The sequence below is a fragment of the Clarias gariepinus genome, chromosome 9, assembly GCF_024256425.1.
Source record: "Clarias gariepinus isolate MV-2021 ecotype Netherlands chromosome 9, CGAR_prim_01v2, whole genome shotgun sequence".
NCBI classification, from domain to species: domain Eukaryota; kingdom Metazoa; phylum Chordata; class Actinopteri; order Siluriformes; family Clariidae; genus Clarias; species Clarias gariepinus.
In genome coordinates, this window is record NC_071108.1 from 14,956,599 (window position 1) to 14,976,164 (window position 19,566).

Consider the following 19,566-nt stretch of genomic DNA (forward strand, 5'->3'; position numbering starts at 1 on the left):
ATAATACTGTTTACTATAACACTGTGACCACATGCATGTGTGTAAAACATATTTTATTTTGTGTCTGTATGTGTGTGTGTACAGCGCGCGTGTAATACAAAAGAAAGACTCATTAGGGAGGTTAAAAATCCATTTTCTCTCTCTGCTCAAGGCTCAGCCTGCTCTTTGTGTCTGTGTGTGCGCGCATCATTGGACACCGTGCCACACACACACACACAGACCCCTCCTACTTTTGCCTTCATAGACACATACACACACACACACACACTTTCTTTCTGTTCTACACAGAAACTCTGTTGCGATTATTTTCAAAGGTAAAGTGCAGGTTAATTTGTTTTATTTTTACTTTACAGCAGTGATTCCGCTCAATCGAGTGTCATTAGTATGATTTCTTTTTTTTTGTTGTTGATACAACAGTGTTTCCGTTGTGTGCGCCCACGTGTGTGAAAATAGTGGAGGAAGGGTAACTGTAAGATGAGAAGGGGGAGAGGGGTGGGGCTCCTTACTTTAGCTTCACCCATACACACACACACACACACACACACACACACATACACAGCGCCTGTGCGCATAAACAGAAACACTTACAGTATCTGTCATGATTTATTTTTCCTTTTTTTTAAAGGTAAAGTGCAGGTTAATTTGTTTTATTTTTACTTCATATTTTGTGTTAATTATTTTTTATGTATTTATTTTTTGGACTGTGTAACGAAAAAATTTGAGTTTCCATCATTTCTTATGGGAAGATGTAAACCAATTCGATAGTGTTTTAAAATATGAGGCTGCTTCCAGAACGAATTGTGCTCGTAATCCAAGGTTCCACTGTACATTTAGTTCGAACCCACCAACTTTTGAACATGCAACTGACAGGTGTTTTTTTTTGTTGCCCAGATGTGCCTTATTAGATCAATTGTTGTGGTGAAGGTATCATAATCCATCGTTTTAAGAACCGATATCTAGAGACCATACCAACTACTTATCAAGCATAAGAACCGAAAAACCAATATGGAATTTGCAGCAAAGTATGGAGACGAGCCAGAAAAGTTCTAGAACCAAGATTCACCTCCACTAAAATGCGGCAAAAACAAACTGTGGGAAAATTTTCTGCTCATTTTCCAAAACCAACACTCAATAAGCATTTAAATTTTTTGCTTGCCTCAAATTGAATTCCACAAGATGTTTAAAATATTCCTTTAAAATTCTGGTCTTTGCTAATGGGATTGAATCTGGCAGTTCCTCCAGATTTTTTAGGAACTCTTCAGGAACACAATATTCATATGGGCTGTAGCATTAAACTAATAATTGATGTATATTACCCAGCTGAAAGAGTGCTAAGAAAACATTCCCCAGAGTATAACACCACCTCCACCAGCCTGGAAGGTTGACATTTCGGGTTGATGGATCCAAATTCTGACCCTACCCTACCTATGTGCCTCAGCAGAAATCAAGATTTGTCAGACAAGGCTACGCTTTTCCAGTCCTCTCCTGTCTAGTTTTGATAAACCTGTGCACTACTACTCTACTGCAGCCTCAGATTTCTGGTTTTGAATTACAGAAATGCCATCTGATGTGGTCTTCTGCTGTTGTACCCCAACTGGCTCATATGTTTTTCTGCTCACAGGTTATCCTTCCTGATACCTTTAACCATCTTTTTTATTGTATCTGATTAAAGTCTGATTGATTTCAGAGACTGTTGTTCATGAATTGGTGTGTATGACCACCAATTATGTCATACATAAAATCACTGATTTTTACATATTAATATGGTTAAGGGGGAATTATTATTATCTGAAACTGCTGGCTATTTGCATTGCCCTGATGCCACAGGATTAGGTAATAAGATAATTGCATAACAAAATTGTGGAAATATAACATGAAGTTCTGATCTATTGGCTCACATTCATATTTTTAGTGTCATTTCAATACTTTCAGAAGGGACTGTATATTTTTTATAAGCCCTTTACTAAAAGCACAACTGATATCTTTTGGTGTGACTCTGTGGTTGCGAAAATTGATTTATGCATGATTATAAACCAGTGTAATTATCTTTAAAACATTGGTCTCTAAATAGTAATTGTTTGTGTCATGGTAATTGTTTCTCTTTTCTAGTAATTTCACAGCTAATGAAGCCACTCCTGTTGATATGCCTTTTTAACTGAAAAGATGTGCTTGTCCTGCTCTCAGTATCATGCGCTTCCTGTTGTCGAAAAGGAGGTTTAAAGAGAGCTTGAGGCCGTACGATGTAATGGATGTGATTGAGCAGTATTCAGCAGGCAATCTAGACATGCTGTCTCGCATCAAGAGCCTGCAGTCCAGGCAAGACCTATGTCCAAACACAGCTGCATTTTTTTTTTCACGTGACAACTGGGTCTATTCCAAATTTCTTGTTCACATGCTTTGTTTGTGCACAATATTTCACATTTTATGTTTATTTTATATTGCCACTTCTATAATCAGGCACAGTGCCCTCTGGTGATTACATGTATGATGATAAATTATAGTGGGTCAATTCTCTCATACCCATGACACATTCACTCATCTCTGAGCACCCATGCACCCTCAAAAAAATATTGTGCAGGAATGGATCTAAGTTTCACTTTCCCAATATTTTCTTTATTTTTTTCTTTCTCTCGCATTCCCAAAATTTTGGTGTGACTCATATATGTTGTGAAATCAAATCACTGTTCCACACATATAAAATATATTCCAAAAGCAAATGAACATTGCCTGTGTGTCAGGATAAATGTGGGCATGGAATATATTCTCACTTATTTGTCCTTGGTTCTCGGTGGAGCACTGTGATTGGTATCCATGTGTTGCTTCATGATGCTTTGCCCCATTTCTTCTCTATGTACTTTGGCAGGATAGATTTGATTGTGGGCCCCCCACCCCCTTCGACCCCTCGCCCTAAGAAGTACGTAATCAGAAAGCACAAACTGTTTGCAGTCTGCCCATTATTGAACAGCATTGCAATGCACAGCGTCTCATTTTAATGTTGCATCCAGCTCGAATTAATTGAAATAAATGTAACTTCCAATAAATGTAGCTTTCTGTTACTTGATCATAAGTATATTTATTAGATACCTGTCATAAATCATGCAAACTGTTGTTATGAAAGCTATAAAACATCGTAAATGCTGTTCAATAATTCTGTAGTCACATCAGTGAGCATATACTGTATTAGTGGGGGACTAATACATTTATGCATGCTATTCTTGCACTTGAAAGGACAATCAAGCCCACCAATAACAATAGAATCAGTTACGCATGAAGCATCATAAGGCATGGTACCAGGTAATATTTTTGTGAACATTATTTTTTTGCTTTCTTTTGAATGATTTTTCCTCTCAGCGATTAGATCAAATGTCCCATGGCATTAAGTATAATTAATACATTACCACTTGGCTGGGTGGATCTCTCTGCATTGCAATATTGTTTTCCATGTGACTTTGCCACGTTAACAGAGTGGGCACAGGAGAGTGGGGATTCACTTGCCTTTATATCTCCTAGATACCTAGAGGATATTGGATCATCATGCTGCATGCATTAAAAACCTGACAGGGATGTGGCTAGAAAGTAGCATGCATATGATAAATGCACATTTTTTTTTTATTTTACCCTGTTCCTGTTGATATTTTTAGGGCTCTGTGCCAACTTCATGGCTTTCCTTAATAGTGGGTGGTGACCATACGTTAACACTAGGACATAGGCCCAAACAAAACTAAGTCAAGAGGCAGTTAAACTTCAGGGCTTAGTTGTTCTGGATGTTTGTCCAGAAACTCCTGACATACTGTAAGTTGGAGTCAAGTGCGTATTGAGCAGGCACCCATGCCTCCTCCTAGGGGGCCATAGGGTCAGGGAAGCTCAGTGGTTAAGGCGATGGACTATGGTTCGAAAGGTCCCAGGTTTAAACCCCACGACCACTAAGTTGCCACTGTTGGGCCCTTGAGTAAGGCCCTTTACCCTCAATTGCTCAGATATATAATGAGATAAAAATGTCATTGCATAAGTGTGTGTGCTAAATGCCTAAATGTAAATGTAGCTGTATCATTTAACCAGATAATCCAGTTTGACAACTGCTCCATTCCTACATGAAAAATCTAGGGTTTTGCTTACTTGGTACATGGGTTCCCCCTCGATTATAGTGGGTTCCATGGATTTTGAGGTAAGTAAGCAGATTTAAGTGTAGAAACATGAAAGGAGTGTTTTTTATGTTGATGATTCTCTTGTATGGGCTGGTATATCTAGAGTCAAGTTTTTTCAGCCTGGTTGGTTATGAATATCCTATGTGGACAACTATACTCTCTTACTCCCCACTTATTCACTATGTCAAAACCAGTTGTCAACTGCAGGGGATGTGGTGGGTTTTGTATTTTAAGGAAACAAGAAGGACTGTTGGAGTGAGCTGTGTCACCAAATGGATGACGCTGTTTTTCCTGGTCAGCTTGCTCCACTTACTTGTTAGGCTTGGAGTGATGTTTTCTTTCCCGCGAAGAAATATCCTGCCTATAGAGGGGACGTGGATGGGCATATGTACTGTACTGTAGTTCAAACGAATCCAAATCGATAGTCAATTTCAAGGTCAAAAGGCTGGTAATCTTTGGATGATGAGTAAACAAAAGGCTCTGTCAAAGGGGTGCTTGATGAGTGTGGGCCCGATTGAGAACATGTATGCATGATGAATAATCAGTTTGCAGTGCATGTGATTTGTTATGGGTGCGGTAGTTCATGGTGACCATGTGGTGTAGCATGCAAATTTGAAGTCACCAGGAATTGCAGGTCACTTTGGGAATTGGCACATGCCAGCTTAAATGTAAAACAGGGTTGCTAGATTTCAGCAAAACTTTTATTCCGACTAGATACTGTGACACTGCCAATCCTGTTCTGTTCCTCTGTAAAGCTAATTGTGACAGGGAGCCTCACATTTGTACATGAACATTTCTTCATATGGCTGATTTATACTGTATGGCTCTACTTATAGATGAGCCACCACTGTCACTTACTTAAACTGTCCAATCTTTAGTTTGACCATTAGTCTTGATTACAGCTCATATTTGGGCGCAGTCTTAGTTGTCTAACATAATTAAATTCAATTGAATTCAATTTTCTTTGTATAGCGCTTTTAACAATGGTCATTCTTGCAAAGCAGCTTCACAGGATCAAAAGCAAATTTATGTAAGAATTTCCCTCTCGGCTTCTACTCTAGTCAGTGAGTGTGACAGAGAAGCAGTGTGTGCAGCCGACCGCACCGCCGCTGGCAGAGACGTGAATGAGCTACAGAACAACCTACAGTAATGTGCATGGCTTTGGACGGTGGGAGTAAACACACACACCAGAGGCAGGAATTTCACCCTGGAGGTTCAAGGCCACAGTGCTAACCACTACGCCACTGTGCCACCTATAGTTATGTATTCCAATAAATAATAACAATGATTAAATAAATAATCTCCTAAATCTATAGGCAGAAACGACCTGATATCAGCTCCTGTTTCACGCCACCTTTTCTGTCTGCTACAAGTTTCTGTGCAAATACTGCTTGATGAAATTTAGTGACACCTCCCTGTACATTTCCAGCAGGCTCTAGCTACATTTTTATTAAAAAAGGATTGTCAACACTTTTAACATTACTGCATTAAAAAAGGTTATGTATAGGTAGCACCTTTTCAAGTTCCGGGATTTAGTCATGTTGATTTTGATATTCTTTTCCTAAATATTAATGTGGCGATTCTGTTTATAGCTAATGTTGCTGTGCTTAATAACCAGTCTCTTTGGTATTTGTAAGTAATTAGCATAATATTGTTCATAAATGTGTTTGTTTAACAACCAAGTATGCAAAACCATATGCTCATTATTGCAAACTGAAAGATGCTAAAGCTAAGGCACAAGAAAACAGTATTGCAAAGCAGAATTATGGTTTCATATTTCCTCTGATATTTCTCTTGCAGAGACTGTGACACTTTCATTTTTAGATGTTGTGTATGGTACATATAGCATGAAAATAGTGAACACCATAGCACTATTTTGCATGGCTCATTTTCAAAAAAGGAAAGAAAAAAAGAAAAAAGAAATCTCCCAGGGATCATTATTATTTTCATATAAACAACAGTTTTTCAGTGCATGGTTCAGTGCATATTCTTAAACATTTGCATCCCTATTTATTTGAATACTTGAAACAATTCAATATTGTTTATTTGACTTTTTTTGCACATTGTATATCTGTGAGGAATATACACAGTATCTTAGACAGAAGAGATTGTTTCATGAATTGTCAGGGTGGACCAGATAGTGGGGAAGGGAGTATCAGCGGGGGATAAGGAGAAACCCAAGAGTGATATCGCTCAGGAAAATGACCCCAGCATGATGGGCCGATTTGTCAATATAGAGAAACAGGTATGGGACTTTTTTATTATGTAATGTTCCACATGCCAGATATATTATTGTTGTGGTATTAGTGATAACACAAAGGGGGCACTTTCCCAATACTGTATGAGTGTCATAAAAAGCTCAGACATACTTTTGGAAATGCAGGTGGGTGCGTTGGACCGCAAACTAGACTTCCTGGTGAATGTCTACACCACACGTATGGGTATCCCCCGCTCTGAAACTGAAGCTTTGCTGGGCTTCAAGATTGCCGATCCAGCACCGCCTTACCACAGCCCAGAAGACAAGAATGAGAGGATCCAGGATGAAAAGGAAGATAACAAGAGCCCAGAGCCTAGCCCAACTGGAACACCGGCCAACAGCATTTGCCGACCATCCACATCCTGGCATCAGCAGAATGAGCAGCCGCTCAAAGTTCCTCTTTGGAATAACAGCCGTGGGGCGTCGCCAGGTACTGATGACCCATCACTTTACCGCATCCCACCTCCACCAACACATGACAGTGGGGAGGGTGGACGCCAGAGACGGCACAGACGCACACGGCCTAACACAGGCATTGACAGCGACACGTCCCTCTCCATTCCTTCAGTGGACCATGAGGAGTTGGACCGCTCATTCAGTGGCTTTAGCATCTCACAAGCCAAATGGGAGGATTTCCTTCCTCCAGCATATCTTGGACTGTTTGGGGGAGGAAGAGGAATGGCCTTCTGTACTCGTATCAGACCTTATTTGGCTGAAGGGGAATCGGACACAGACTCAGAACTTTACACACCTGGTGCTACATCACCTCTGTCAATTACAGGGGAGGCGGCATTTGGAGAAAGGGGCTGGCCAGGTCTGAAGTAGAATAAAATGCTTAACATAACTTGCAAAAAGAGCCATTTAGAGAGCCTCTGAGTGGGTAATGGCAACAAAAACCCAATAGAAGAACTCCAATGTGGTCATTAATGCATGTGGACTAAAATAACACAGTTAAAACCCAATGAACATGATCCACTCATTGGACACTTGTTAATTGGTATGGTTAAATTTTGGCACGAGAGTGAAGTAAAAACAGTACTTTGTGGCCTTCTAAATCAAGACATGTTTCTTCTTTGCACACTTTAAAAAAAAACTGAAAATGTTGACTTTTCATGTAAGCAGGTATTGGCATGAGTTATTCATCTCATGGGTCATTAGTTTGTACTAATGTACTGTAGATATGTATAGTTATGATCCCAGTGCTTATTACCAAGACAATATTAAAGACACTTTACTTATTTCTGCACAATAATAATTAATGATAGTATGCCTGCTTTTGCTCCTAGTTTTTTTTTTTTTTCATTTCTGTTATAGATAGATTAAGAGACTGTAATGATAAACAGATAAGAGTAAGTATGAATTTATGTGACATATTTAATGGAAACCTTTGTTTAAATGAGTACCCCAACCAAAGACACAAAGAGAGCACTTCTAAACACATTTTTACTTTCATCTTCAATACATTTATAAACTTAGCATGTATTTATTTTTTATTAATACATTTACAGGAGTTTTTACAGGTAAAAATGTTTACATTTTACATTCAATTAAATGTTCATCATAATCATTGCCTTGACCATCTGTAAGCATCACCATGCCTTTGAAATAGCTCATTTGTTTAATATCTTATCAAAATCTTATTATCCTACAACTACGCTTGTTATATTCATTATTACAAAAAAAAAACCCTGTAAGAAATAGTGGATAGCTGGTTTAGACATTTGATTGGTAGCTTGTGATTATACTGTATGCCAACATTCCACATTCTGTAAGCAAAAGCAAGTTTTTTAAGACTAATTATACATATAAATTTTTCAAAAAGACAAAGCTTTCAGACCTACAATAAGAAGAACTCATGTGAAAATGCAGTAGAGCATTATAAAGAGTAATATAGTTTTACCCCACAAGGAATAAATTGTGATTCCTTAGTAATGGCATGACTGATGACTCGTTATGCTTTACTGAAGACCTTTCAAAATATTTCAGTCCCAGTATAAGCGATTACACTAAGTGCATGGCATGTGAATTGATAACGTTAATACAGGATTCTGTGCCAGAAGAAAAAAACAACATAAAATACACTTCTTTTTTTTTTTGCATTCAACTAGAATATGTCCCTTGATGCCCTACTAATGGCAAACTAAAACACACAAGAACTGTTACATGAAACGGAAAAAAACTATTTTTAAAGGTTTTTTTTTCTAGAGCATGTTTGAAGGCTGCAATGTTACAAGAAATAAAGTTGGCCAAATTTACACGGACTTTGCCTGTTGCCTATTTTACAAACATTAAACCATTAATACTATTCAGAGAGTGCCTGCTTCTACATTTACATGCATACCAAAAAGCTAAAATGATCCTTTATCAGATAATAATATGGATTCCTTACTGTGTTTTCTAAACCAGTTACAATGAAGTTTAAATTCAGTGAATCCAATCCAGATTGTCTGTTGCCCAGCAAAACGAAACCACTCCTATTGCTGTCAGCAGGCTGAAAGCCAAAGTGGTCTTTAGCACAGCAAGACACTGCAATAAATGGTCAGGGACAATGAGAAGCAAATTCATTACCAATCAACGTATTTAAAAAGAAAAAATATATATTAACTAATGCACCAATGAGTGAGCTGGTTTGTCTGCTTAACATATAAGATTTATTAATTGCATTGTTTATTAAAATCCTTATACCACTGCATTGTTGAATTCTGCACTGTCTGCTTTATTTAGTACTGTATTGTTGGACTCTACAACTTGTTGCAGGTAGTTTTTTAAAGGATAGTTTTCTAAACTAATAAGGCATGACAGTTGACAGAATAAGTGTTTATATGTGTTATAATGTAAGTATTATTAGGAATTAAACTTGTATTAATATGTTGGACAAAAGTATTATTTTGTTATCATTGAACAATAAAAAAAATGCAAAAAAGAAAAAACGCACTGGCAATGTGATATAAGACAAATAAGAAGAGCACAAGAAGTGCCCTTATAGGACAATAATACATTAACTGTAACACTACTGTACGTTCCATTATTTAATGTACAGATGTTGTAAATATAATTAGAAATAATTTAACTAATGTTAATCTAAAGCACCTTCTCCGATCTAAAACTTGTTACACACATTTGTTCCTTCCTCAAACACAACTGTTGCAAAGCTAAACTAAAAAGGCTCAAACTGACCTCGTTCTTTGTTTAAAGTTACACAGATCGCAACACTACAGTTTTTTTCTTTACCTTGTTCCTATGAGGATGTTGCTTCACTTCTGCAGTCACAGGCTCCTCTTCCTTCTGTTGCATCCTTGACCTCTCGGGATAGTAAGGCCTTTCCAGTGGGTCATCTGATTCACTGTGGTACTACAACACAAACCTGAACATGAGCTCTGAAATAATACTTGCACATGTCATGGATATAATCTAATTACAGTATGTAGCCAGGTAAGTATGATTACCTCTGGTTTTAATGTGGTGACATCTGGTGTGTTGAGATCTGAGTCTGATTCCTCCTCAGTGCTATGGGATGAGGAACAAGTACAATCAGGTAGATATGCAGTTTCTCTTTAGGAAAAAAATCATTTTACATTTACATTTAGGCATTCGGATTTACAAAAGTGCTTTGTAGTTTTTCAAAAATCATCAATTATCATCAATAGTTCTTTGGTCTGGTTCTCTTAGAGAACGCTTATACTGTAAGTTACACGTTTTATCTAACAGAGGATTTTGCAGAGAAAAAACTAGAAGCAGACAGTCAATAGAGAAACTGACCATATAGTATCTTCACTATAATGGATAAACTAATATAAAAATTCCTTACCTGTCAGAATCTTCATCATCACATTCAGAAGATTCATGTTCCAAATGAAATGTAACCTTATGGTTCCTGCCTAAAGAACATAAAGTGAGTAAAAATGTTGCACTTTTTTTTTTTTTTTACAGTATTTTTATTTACCATCATTTGAAACTTGTCATTGTTGGAAAGGCGGCCGGTGAGAATGGACATACAGTATGTTCTCTGTAGCTCTTACCTGCTTTATCCTCTGGTTCAGTCTGGTCACCATAGAATCTGTAAAATGCCTCAATTCTAGTTTTCTCGAGCTCCCAGTCCCGGTCATTCCTTTCTTCATCATCATCGTCATCATCGATGCCTAAATCCTCCAGGGCTTCTTCTTCTGTGTACTGTTGATTTTCTCCGTTGCCTGGACTTATTTTAAATGACTCTTCACCAGTCAAATCCCAGTCATACTCATCTAAGCACAGGTTGTCTTCATCCATCAGCAATGCCGAAGACCACAAAGCCTCAGGTATTATGTTTCTGGTATCTCCTACATCATATAAAGCCTCTGAAAATAATTTGTCACTGTCATTCATGGCTGAGTCTGATTGTCCCGAGTCCATGCGGCTGTGTGATTCTGTAGGTTCTGTATTGAATTTCTCATAATGTAAAATAGAGTTTGTGTTTGTGAAGCCTCTTTCCTCAATATCACTGGATAAGTCTTGCAAATTCTGTATTTCAAGATTGTTAGAATCCATGTCCATTGTATCTTGTATTATGTAATCAATATCATTGTCCATCCTCTCTATGTCCTCTGTTGAGTAGTCATGATGTGTAACATGATTGGTTTCCTCTTCCTGCTTCACTGATGAGATGAAATTCTGCTCATCTTCGCTCGTGCTATGATCATCACTGCTACTGTAGGCTGCTTGATCATTAACGTCACTTAGCTCTTGCTCATCCTCACTACACTTGCCGTCATCTTCTGTGTTTCTATCATTTGATAAACATTCTTGAACATCTTCATCTAAGTTTTCTGATGCTGAGGTCATTTCGACCTCCAGGTCCTTAATCCCAGAATTAAGATCTAGGGCAGGACTGTCTTTGTTTTGAAAGTTCTCATGTTCTGCATTGAAAAAATCCTCCATTCTGTCTGTGGAGCACTCATCATTAGAGCTGAGGTCTATGAGAGTGAAAGCCTGGGCCTTAGCGTTTTCGGCAGGTTCTTCGGTTTCACTGTGTGATAAATCCGAGGGGTAATCTGCAAGGCTTTCCTCTATCTGTTCTTGGTCTTCCTCTGTAAACTCTTTCATGTCGTCTCTGATATAATATCTGTCAGCAGTATTTGGATTCATTGCAAGAAAAGGTTCATCCTTTATATCAACAGATTGACAATGAGAAGTTTTTTCTGTCGTGTTGGAGTTCTCTGGCAATTCTTCATCTGTTTCAGATGATGTCTCTTCTGAAGTTTGACTATTGTTGGACGTTGGAGGTAATGTCTTTAGCTGATATTCTTCGTCACATATTTCTATATGTTCTTCCTTTACCAGCTGCGTTTCATCTCCTGTTGTACTGAATTCAGTAACTAGTCCGTGTGGAGAAACGCCTCCTGCTAAGTCACTTTGCATGTTTCCTTCCTCTGCAGCTGTACAGTTTAGTGGTGCTTCACTCATCATCGTGTTTACAACTTCATCATTATTTGTTTTATAAGAGAGGCAAAATGTAGACTCTGTGTTGATAGTGAATACATCAGTTAACTCACTCTCACTGCTATCAGAGCTCTCTTCACTTTCTTCCTGCTCATAAACATTAGTGAAGGTGTCGAGTGAGCCTTGCTCTGATGTTGTCAAGAGTTTACTATCACTACTTAATATATCCATGTCCTTTTCAGCAGCTGGCTGTGTTTGGGACGTGTTAGGGCCCTCGTCTGATTGGGTATCCCCAAAATCTATGTCAATTTCTAAAGGAAATACAAAAATATGGTATTACAGTTAGAAAATATATTTAAAAAAAGGGTTCATTAAATAGTTATAGGTCCTTGTAGAAAGGCTTTCTACTTGAAATCCCCTCTGTTGTTCATAGTTTATAGAGGATTTGCCTGAATAACCCTAGGCTTTAGATTAAACTTTCTTAAGTTATACTAATTTCAGTACAAACATAATTATTCTTACCTGAAAACGCATCCTTAAGCAAATCCGCAATGTTTGGTTCCATCTTCGTTGTTGAAAACTGTAGCTTGTAGTCTCATTTGTCAAATTTCCTGTAGTTCTCACAACCTCGAGCACAAATTTGCGATAATAAAGTGCTTTCTTCTTTGTCTCACAGTCACTTCCTGTCAAAATCAGGTCATGAAAATGTTTTCGTCTTTCATGCACATTCGTACAAAAACAAAAAACCTAAAAGATTTCAGTCATAAAACTTTGGACTGAAGTATGATATTGCACAACTGTTAATATATGTTTACCCAAAATAAAAGTCCATCATGAAATTACCTGTTTTTCTTTGTGTGTTGAGTCAAACCTGATTTGAGCTGTGGTTTCAAGCGCGCGCAACTGAGTACCCCAGAAAAGGTACATCCTCTTTCTGTGCCAGGAACAGCTGTACATGCATGCTGCAAAAAAAAAGGCCTGCAAACATGTCTGCATCATTTCATCCATGCAGTTTTTGCAAGCGGTGAACTTTATATCCACCAGTGTACATAGAACTTGAATTCAAAAGTTAAACCAATTATACGGAAATTTAATTGTTCTTGGTTAGTTACTTTAGTCTCACATGCCTTTCAGTTTTGAATTATGATTTAAAATGTTTATTCAATATATATGACTGTATAATATAGGGAAAAATAAGCAATACGAAAAAAAACCGGATAAAATGTTTTATTAAGAGTCAATCAAAGTGAGAATTTTAAACACCTGCACAAGTGGAAAAATTGTAAAATCTAAAGTTTGAAAAAGAAGTGCAGGTCGTTGTTCAGAGCTCATTCCTGAGGTGGAGGTGATGACTTGACTTTAGGTCAACCTCTACTGGATAATGGTCACTGACTTCCAAAGCCTAAAATAAATAATATGCAGTAGGTGTGACATTTGGCACGCAGTTATTTGTTTTGATGCAACCCATAAACTGTAAAATACCTCTTGTTCTGTTAAACTGAACTCCCTTTTGAAGTTGAAGGGCTGAGCTGAATCTGGTACAATCCTAGAAATCAGTGTTTTTCCATGTACAATTATCCTGAGGGGAAATTAATTAATTAAAATGTATTAATATTGTAATATAATATAATTTAAGTTTAAATAATTTTCACACACTCACTCATTGTCTATAAGGCGTAACTCTGTATTCAGCTTAGGGCACAAGGCAGGGTACACCCTGGCCCGGGTACCAATCCATAGCAAGGCACACACATGTACATACACTATGGTCAATTTGGAAGCGCCAATCATGAAAACGGAGTACCCAGAGGAAACCCACCAAGTACGGGTAAAACATGCAAACTCTAAATGTTAAGATGGGAATCAAACCTGGACCCTGGAGGTGCAAGGTGACAGTGCTAACCACTAAGCCACTGTGCCAGAGGTTAGCTAATTAGAGGTTATTTAAAATACACTGACTAAAAAAGGGTGCCACTATTTCAGAATGACAGTACAGTACATCAAGCAAAGAAAACAACTTAGAAAATTGCTGAAATTACTGCAATTGGCTTAGAACTGGCCAGTGCATTTTTCTAGCCTGAAAGGATAGTATTGAACCAACAACTTTACGGAGGAAATGTAGTCGGAAAAAAATCAGTATGATTGGAAATCACCTGAATGCTTAGTGAAAAAAATAAGCAAGGTAAAAAATCAACAGCCCTTAATTTTCTAGGAAGCATGAAGATTGGAATTTAATTGTGAAAAGTGATGCAGTCTGATGAGTCCATATTGACCCAATTCCAGGATGATGGGCGTATCACGTAAAGAAAGAAACACATGATCATATTATGCTCAAATTGTGTAAGAGTGGTTCTGGGAACATGAGGAATCTTTTTCCCATATAAATTGGCATGTCAATGTCATGACATTGTGCGCCATAATCACAGCTAAAGGCAGCCAAACAGAATATTTGGGCTTGGCAGTATATTCAAATGAGGAACATCCTTTACTCGTTTGTTAAAAGTTTGTCATAATATTTCTAATTTCTAATATTTCTATTTAACTAGAATGTAAGAAAGTTTGTTTGTTGTATACCTGTCGTAAGCACAGTGTGTTTTGTCACGAACAGTGGTGTCCTGTTCATCCGTGATCAACCAAAGGAACTTAGGATCATTCCTCAGTTTGAGCTTCTTCAGGCCTTTATTGGTGACATAACCACAGTCTGCATTCAGATCTCCCAGGATCATCACATTCTACAATGGAAATAAAAGACAAGAAACATCCTAAATGTTAAATATAATATACAAATAAGGAAATGTTTCAAATATATTTTCTGAATAAAATCACACCTCTGTTTTCCACTTTTTTCTAACAGCTTGAAAGACTTCAAAAAGCTCTTCCATCTCATTCATGGCTTTCCTAGGACATGAGTGATGACCAATGATAATGAAGCTTTTCAGAACTGCAAAAGGAAATTAGCAGTCATATAAAGAAATTCTGTGATATGAAGCTACACTTGTTTATATAGTAGCTTAATACAGGTTTGAATCCATTCATGAGTTTCAAATAATATAATGTATCATCAAAGCAGCATTATCAGAATTATTATGTACCTAAATAGTTGCAGGTTAATCTAGGATTAAGGATGTAGAGAAAACAGATTTCTTCCAGGATGGGGGTATATATGTATGGTAACTCGGTAAATGAGAGAGGTCTTGAAATACGAGCAGTATTGCTCGCGCTTGTGTGAGTGAGAGTCTCTGTCGGGAAACTGGTGTGTGTGTGTGTGTGTGTGTGTGTGTGTGTGTGTGAGTGTGTGTGCGTGCTTGTGTGAGTGAGAGTCAGTTAGCAAACTGGTGTGTGTGTGTGTGTGTGCATGCGTTTGGGTGTGTGCATGCATTTGTGTGTTTGTGTGTATCTGAAAGTAGTCCTACGCAGTAGCCCCCTGCCTCCTCTCCTCTCTCTGGTCTCAATCACCAAATCTACGATTCTTTACGAAGGTAAAGTATCATTTTTTTTACTTTATATTTTGTATAAATTCTTTTTATACGAATATTTTTTTTGTGGAATGAATCATATGAGTTTCCATTATTTCTTATGGGGTCATTTGATATACAAGTACTTTGGATTACAAGCATGCTTCCAGAACAAATTATGCTCTCAATCCAAGGTTTGACTGTAACTCAGTATTTTTTTGCCCTATGAGTTAAATGGGTGGGTGTTGAGACCTTAAGGTTTTAGTATTTGGCATTAAAAAATAATACTTACAGTATATCCACTGCCAAGCCAAAGTCACACACTCTAACATGTAACAAGTAAAGTCTTCTCCGGCACATCCCAAAAATTCTTAATAGTGTTAAGGTGTAGACTCTGTGGTGGCCAATCTATGTGTGAAAATTATGTCACATGCTCCCTGAACCGCAAATTCAAAATTTGAGCCTGATCTTGCAATCACTTCACCTGCCTCTCTTTTTACTCATGATGCAACCCTTCACTCTGGAAAAGGATAAATCTTAGAAGCAAATTAACATATTTGCAGGATATGTCTTTTGACATGGTTGTTTAAGAAATGAGAAGCTTCCAAGTATCCAGGCGACTTTTTGGCTGGGCAGCGTATTTGCCATGCATATACACTAACAAAACAATTAAAGTTATGAACCCTTTATATCATAATCAGCATTAACCTTTTTATCAATTTGATCTACTTGTGTATCACCCTGTCACCAGTTTACCAGTTTTCCTTCCTTGGAGCACTTTTGGCAAGTCCTGACCAATGCAAACCAGTCACATCCCACAAGGCCTGCAGTTTTAGAGGTACTGTGACCCAGTCCTCTAAACATCAAAATTTGGCCCTTGTCAAAGTCACTCAAATCTACTCAATATTAGGCAGGTGGTCATGATGTTATGACTGATCAGTGTATTTTTAGGTTTCTCTGTGCCTCAAACACACACACACACACACACACACACACACACACACACACACACACACACACTTATACACAAAAATGTCTTTACTGAAAGTTATTACTTGCTTTATACTATTTATTATTAATATTACTAACGAAAGGAAGTGGCGGCTTTTAGGGTCCACTATATGACCTAAAGTTGTTTGGGTACTGGGTTTATGCCCCTTAGTTTAAGTGATGGAAAATTGTAATGCTATAGAGCATACAAAAGCACTCATACAGTACAACTGTGTGTTTTGTGGTAGGTCTGTTATACTTACAGCTTGTGGGTGAGTGAATCTTTATGATGAATGGTTCTCTGGGAAACACATCAGTATCATTGAATTCTGTCTGTTTCAATTCATGATAATAGACTTGCTCTTGCACCTGCAGTACATCTTTCCTGATCTCATAGCAAGCAAGACAATATGAGTTAGGAAATATATCGATTTGGGATTTGAATGAAGGCTTAGATGTTATATTTATAGATCAGTTATTTTGTGTATTTTATGTCAGCATATATGTCATTTTACCTATAAATATAAACATACTGCTCCTTGTATGTGTTTCTTCCCATGCGTTGGCTTTCTAAATAAGAGTACACATTTGTTTTTTCAAACCTAGGCAGCATGATAAAAAAATATTATTTAAAAACAGTATACAGTATTCAATTTAATTCAATTCAGTTTTATTTGTATAGCGCTTTTAACATTTGTCATTGTCGCAAAGCAGCTTTACACAGGTATGAATTGAATCCAAATGAAAATTATCGAAATTTGTATAAAATGTGTATGAATCAATTTGATTAGATAATGATTAGAATCAGATGTCCAGTACTTATTTATATAACCAATGTGGGTAAATCAACAGCACATGCACCTGTTTAGGTTCTTCAGCAATGCAGAAACGGCTACACCTTTGGCGTCTCGCACCTCCTGAATCAAACTTAGGTCACAGCGAGAAATTATCTGAAAAAATGAAGTTTGAGAGAAAGACCATGTCTAAAGATCCAACATCTTCCTAAGTTAACTTGTATAATATCCCATACCACTTTCTGCTGGTGACAGAGTTTTCATACCCACCATCTCTCAATGTCCTTCCTACTATTCAACAACTTATACACAATGGTCTCCTACTGGATGTCAATAAGGAGTGTGACACGAATTAGACACAGTTTTTTTCAAAATATATAATTGTTTCTTGACCATTGGATTTATGTTTGGTTTACCTTTGTCAAAATCCCCATAACTCTTTTGTTACTGGCTTTTGCTGCTCCAAAGCTTTGGACATTAAAGGCACAGATCTTTAGGGATTGTGTTGTTGTTAAGAGAAACATGCCCACGATGGACATCAGAAGAGGAGATCTCATTTTCACAGCACCTATGTGATAAATGGAAAACAATACTCAGCATGTTCTTTTATTTGTTGAGTCAAATATACGGTATGGTATATGTGGGGTGCTCTGGGCAACTTCGTCAAGAAGTCATTGCAGCTAAAGTCTGGGAAAATTTTTTTTGACAATAAAATACTTAGAATCTCTACCAAAAAAGTTTAAATAAATAATAAAAAAAAAAATTGATGTTCATTTAATTGGATAATTAGATATGGATATGATTGGATATGTTTCAGCTGGCGACAACGTTTAACCTTAAATGATGAAGTGAGTCATTTCTCATTTCTTAAACAATCATGTTGGAAGACATAACCCATAGTCATGGGAAATGTCCAGCGCATTGTTAAAACCAGGAAGGGTATTGCTGACCCATCATTGTTGCAGAAGAAATAAGGTAAGAAAAAAATTATTATGATCACAGATCACATAAATAATTAGTGAAGTTGCATTGTAAAAAAAAAAATGACAATCACAACTACTGTATGTTTAATAGTGGAGGTAAGAGCATTTCCACACATAGTGTGACAAGTACCTAGAGCATTGGGATTAAACAGCTGTGTAGCCAAAATCACTATCGAGTGAGGCTAACCAGAACAGCCTTCACTTTCATATGGAGCTTAAAAATGTAACTTTTGGAAAAATGAAGAAAAAACCCTTATAGGGTGAATGGTGTGTCAGGGAAAGGATGGAAGATTCACAAATAGTGCCCACTGTACAAGCCTCTGGAGGTTTCAGTTGGTAAGGTCTTGGGTTAGCAACATTACAGTATGTGGCAGTAAAATGAAGTCAGCTGATGACCTGAATGTACTGAATGACCAGGTTATCACATCTACTGAGTTTGTTCCTTCTTGATGCCACAGGCATATTCCATGATGAAATGGCAATATTTTCCAAGACTTATGACTTTAACTTCATTGAAAGTCTTTAGCATGTGCTGGAGAGAGCCTTACAGACTGGTTTGACCCTCCCATTACCAATACAAGATCTTGGGCAAAAATGTATGCAACTCTGGACGGAAAAAAAAAAAAAGTTTGCAACATGGCTTAAGGTTGTTGGAACCTCACAGCAAATTAAAGTGAAAGGCGGTCCAATGGAATATTAGAGTGTTTGATTTTTTTGGCCACTGTATTTCAACAAAATATATATTTTTAAATATTTGGATATTAAGTCTAAAGAGGTGTACACCTCTGCAAGCAAAGCCTAATCAGTTCAATTTATGATCAGATAAGGTCATATTCAAATAGAAAAGAGCACTGACATACAGTAGTTTGTGCATGTTTAAAAAAAGGTTTTATAATATAAATAATGTAAAAGAAATATATAATTTGACTGGATCAATTATTGCTTATTTCACCGCCAGAGTTAACAAGTGTTGTGGTGACCAAACAGTAACAATATGGCTGATAAAAAGTTATTACCAGCATTTCCTTCTCTAAATGCTTGAGTGTTTTTCTTTCACCATAAGTAGATTAGGTTTCAGCACAGCAGCCAGGTTTAAAATAGGGAGAAGATAGTTGGTTTAGTGATCCTGTCGTTTTTAAAAGTATCAAACGTCTAATGTGTAAATGGCTAAATTTGACCATGTAAAGGGTGTTTCTGGGCCGGCACACTTATTTGTAGGCTTAAATGATAAAAAAAAAAACTGCATTAGTGCTAGAAAACATGAACAGATCACAGATGTAATGTTGCTCATCCTGGTTCACACCACACAGTCAGTTAATGGTCAAGCACACACTAACTACAGGTTCTGATAGCATTGGTCACATTAGAGAAATGGAGCACTTACCGTGAATGGCGGGTCATCACATACTATAACAGTTGTCAGTCGGGCTTCATGTTTTTAAAAAAGCTCTAGTTAGATCACACAGGAAATATGGTGAAAGGCCTGTGGGAGGGACAGTGTTGTTTGAATGTGTAAATGTGTGTGTA

The 19,566-nt window shown here is 37.3% G+C and overlaps 3 protein-coding genes across 5 annotated transcripts in view; 1 reads left to right on the forward strand and 2 right to left on the reverse strand.

The window, feature by feature from the left end:
• Positions 1–7,658, forward strand: part of kcnq2a (potassium voltage-gated channel, KQT-like subfamily, member 2a) — a 48,185-nt gene extending 40,527 nt beyond the window's left edge. Inside the window, exons 16-19 of one of the 2 annotated variants that reach the window (XM_053503519.1) lie at positions 2,185–2,316; positions 2,864–2,914; positions 6,273–6,390; positions 6,529–7,658. In XM_053503519.1, the coding sequence (XP_053359494.1) occupies positions 2,185–2,316; positions 2,864–2,914; positions 6,273–6,390; positions 6,529–7,227 (1,000 nt within the window). In that variant the 3' untranslated portion in view covers positions 7,228–7,658. The remainder of the gene's footprint in view (positions 1–2,184; positions 2,317–2,863; positions 2,915–6,272; positions 6,391–6,528) is intronic. The other variant, XM_053503520.1, reaches the window with a different exon arrangement.
• Positions 7,659–7,756: 98 nt separating this feature from the next.
• Positions 7,757–12,791, reverse strand: si:dkey-183p4.10 (uncharacterized). The gene is made up of 7 exons (XM_053503514.1): positions 12,661–12,791; positions 12,340–12,500; positions 10,422–12,128; positions 10,211–10,280; positions 9,849–9,909; positions 9,634–9,753; positions 7,757–8,928 (listed from the first exon to the last, which is right to left on the reverse strand). The coding sequence occupies exons 2-7, from the start codon at positions 12,380–12,382 to the stop codon at positions 8,827–8,829; spliced, it is 2,103 nt and encodes a 700-aa protein (XP_053359489.1). The 5' UTR covers positions 12,383–12,500; positions 12,661–12,791; the 3' UTR covers positions 7,757–8,826.
• A 295-nt stretch (positions 12,792–13,086) lies between these two features.
• Positions 13,087–19,467, reverse strand: dnase1l1l (deoxyribonuclease I-like 1-like). 2 transcript variants are annotated; one of them, XM_053503517.1, is made up of 9 exons: positions 19,424–19,467; positions 17,473–17,624; positions 17,124–17,212; positions 16,778–16,864; positions 16,526–16,647; positions 14,646–14,758; positions 14,392–14,549; positions 13,300–13,396; positions 13,087–13,219 (listed from the first exon to the last, which is right to left on the reverse strand). In XM_053503517.1, the coding sequence occupies exons 2-9, from the start codon at positions 17,611–17,613 to the stop codon at positions 13,139–13,141; spliced, it is 888 nt and encodes a 295-aa protein (XP_053359492.1). In that variant the 5' UTR covers positions 17,614–17,624; positions 19,424–19,467; the 3' UTR covers positions 13,087–13,138. The 2 variants fall into 2 exon arrangements, with proteins under 2 accessions (XP_053359492.1, XP_053359493.1); XM_053503518.1 differs by lacking the exon at positions 19,424–19,467 and adding an exon at positions 17,327–17,379 and having other exon boundaries at positions 17,473–17,540.
• Positions 19,468–19,566: the final 99 nt, after the last annotated feature.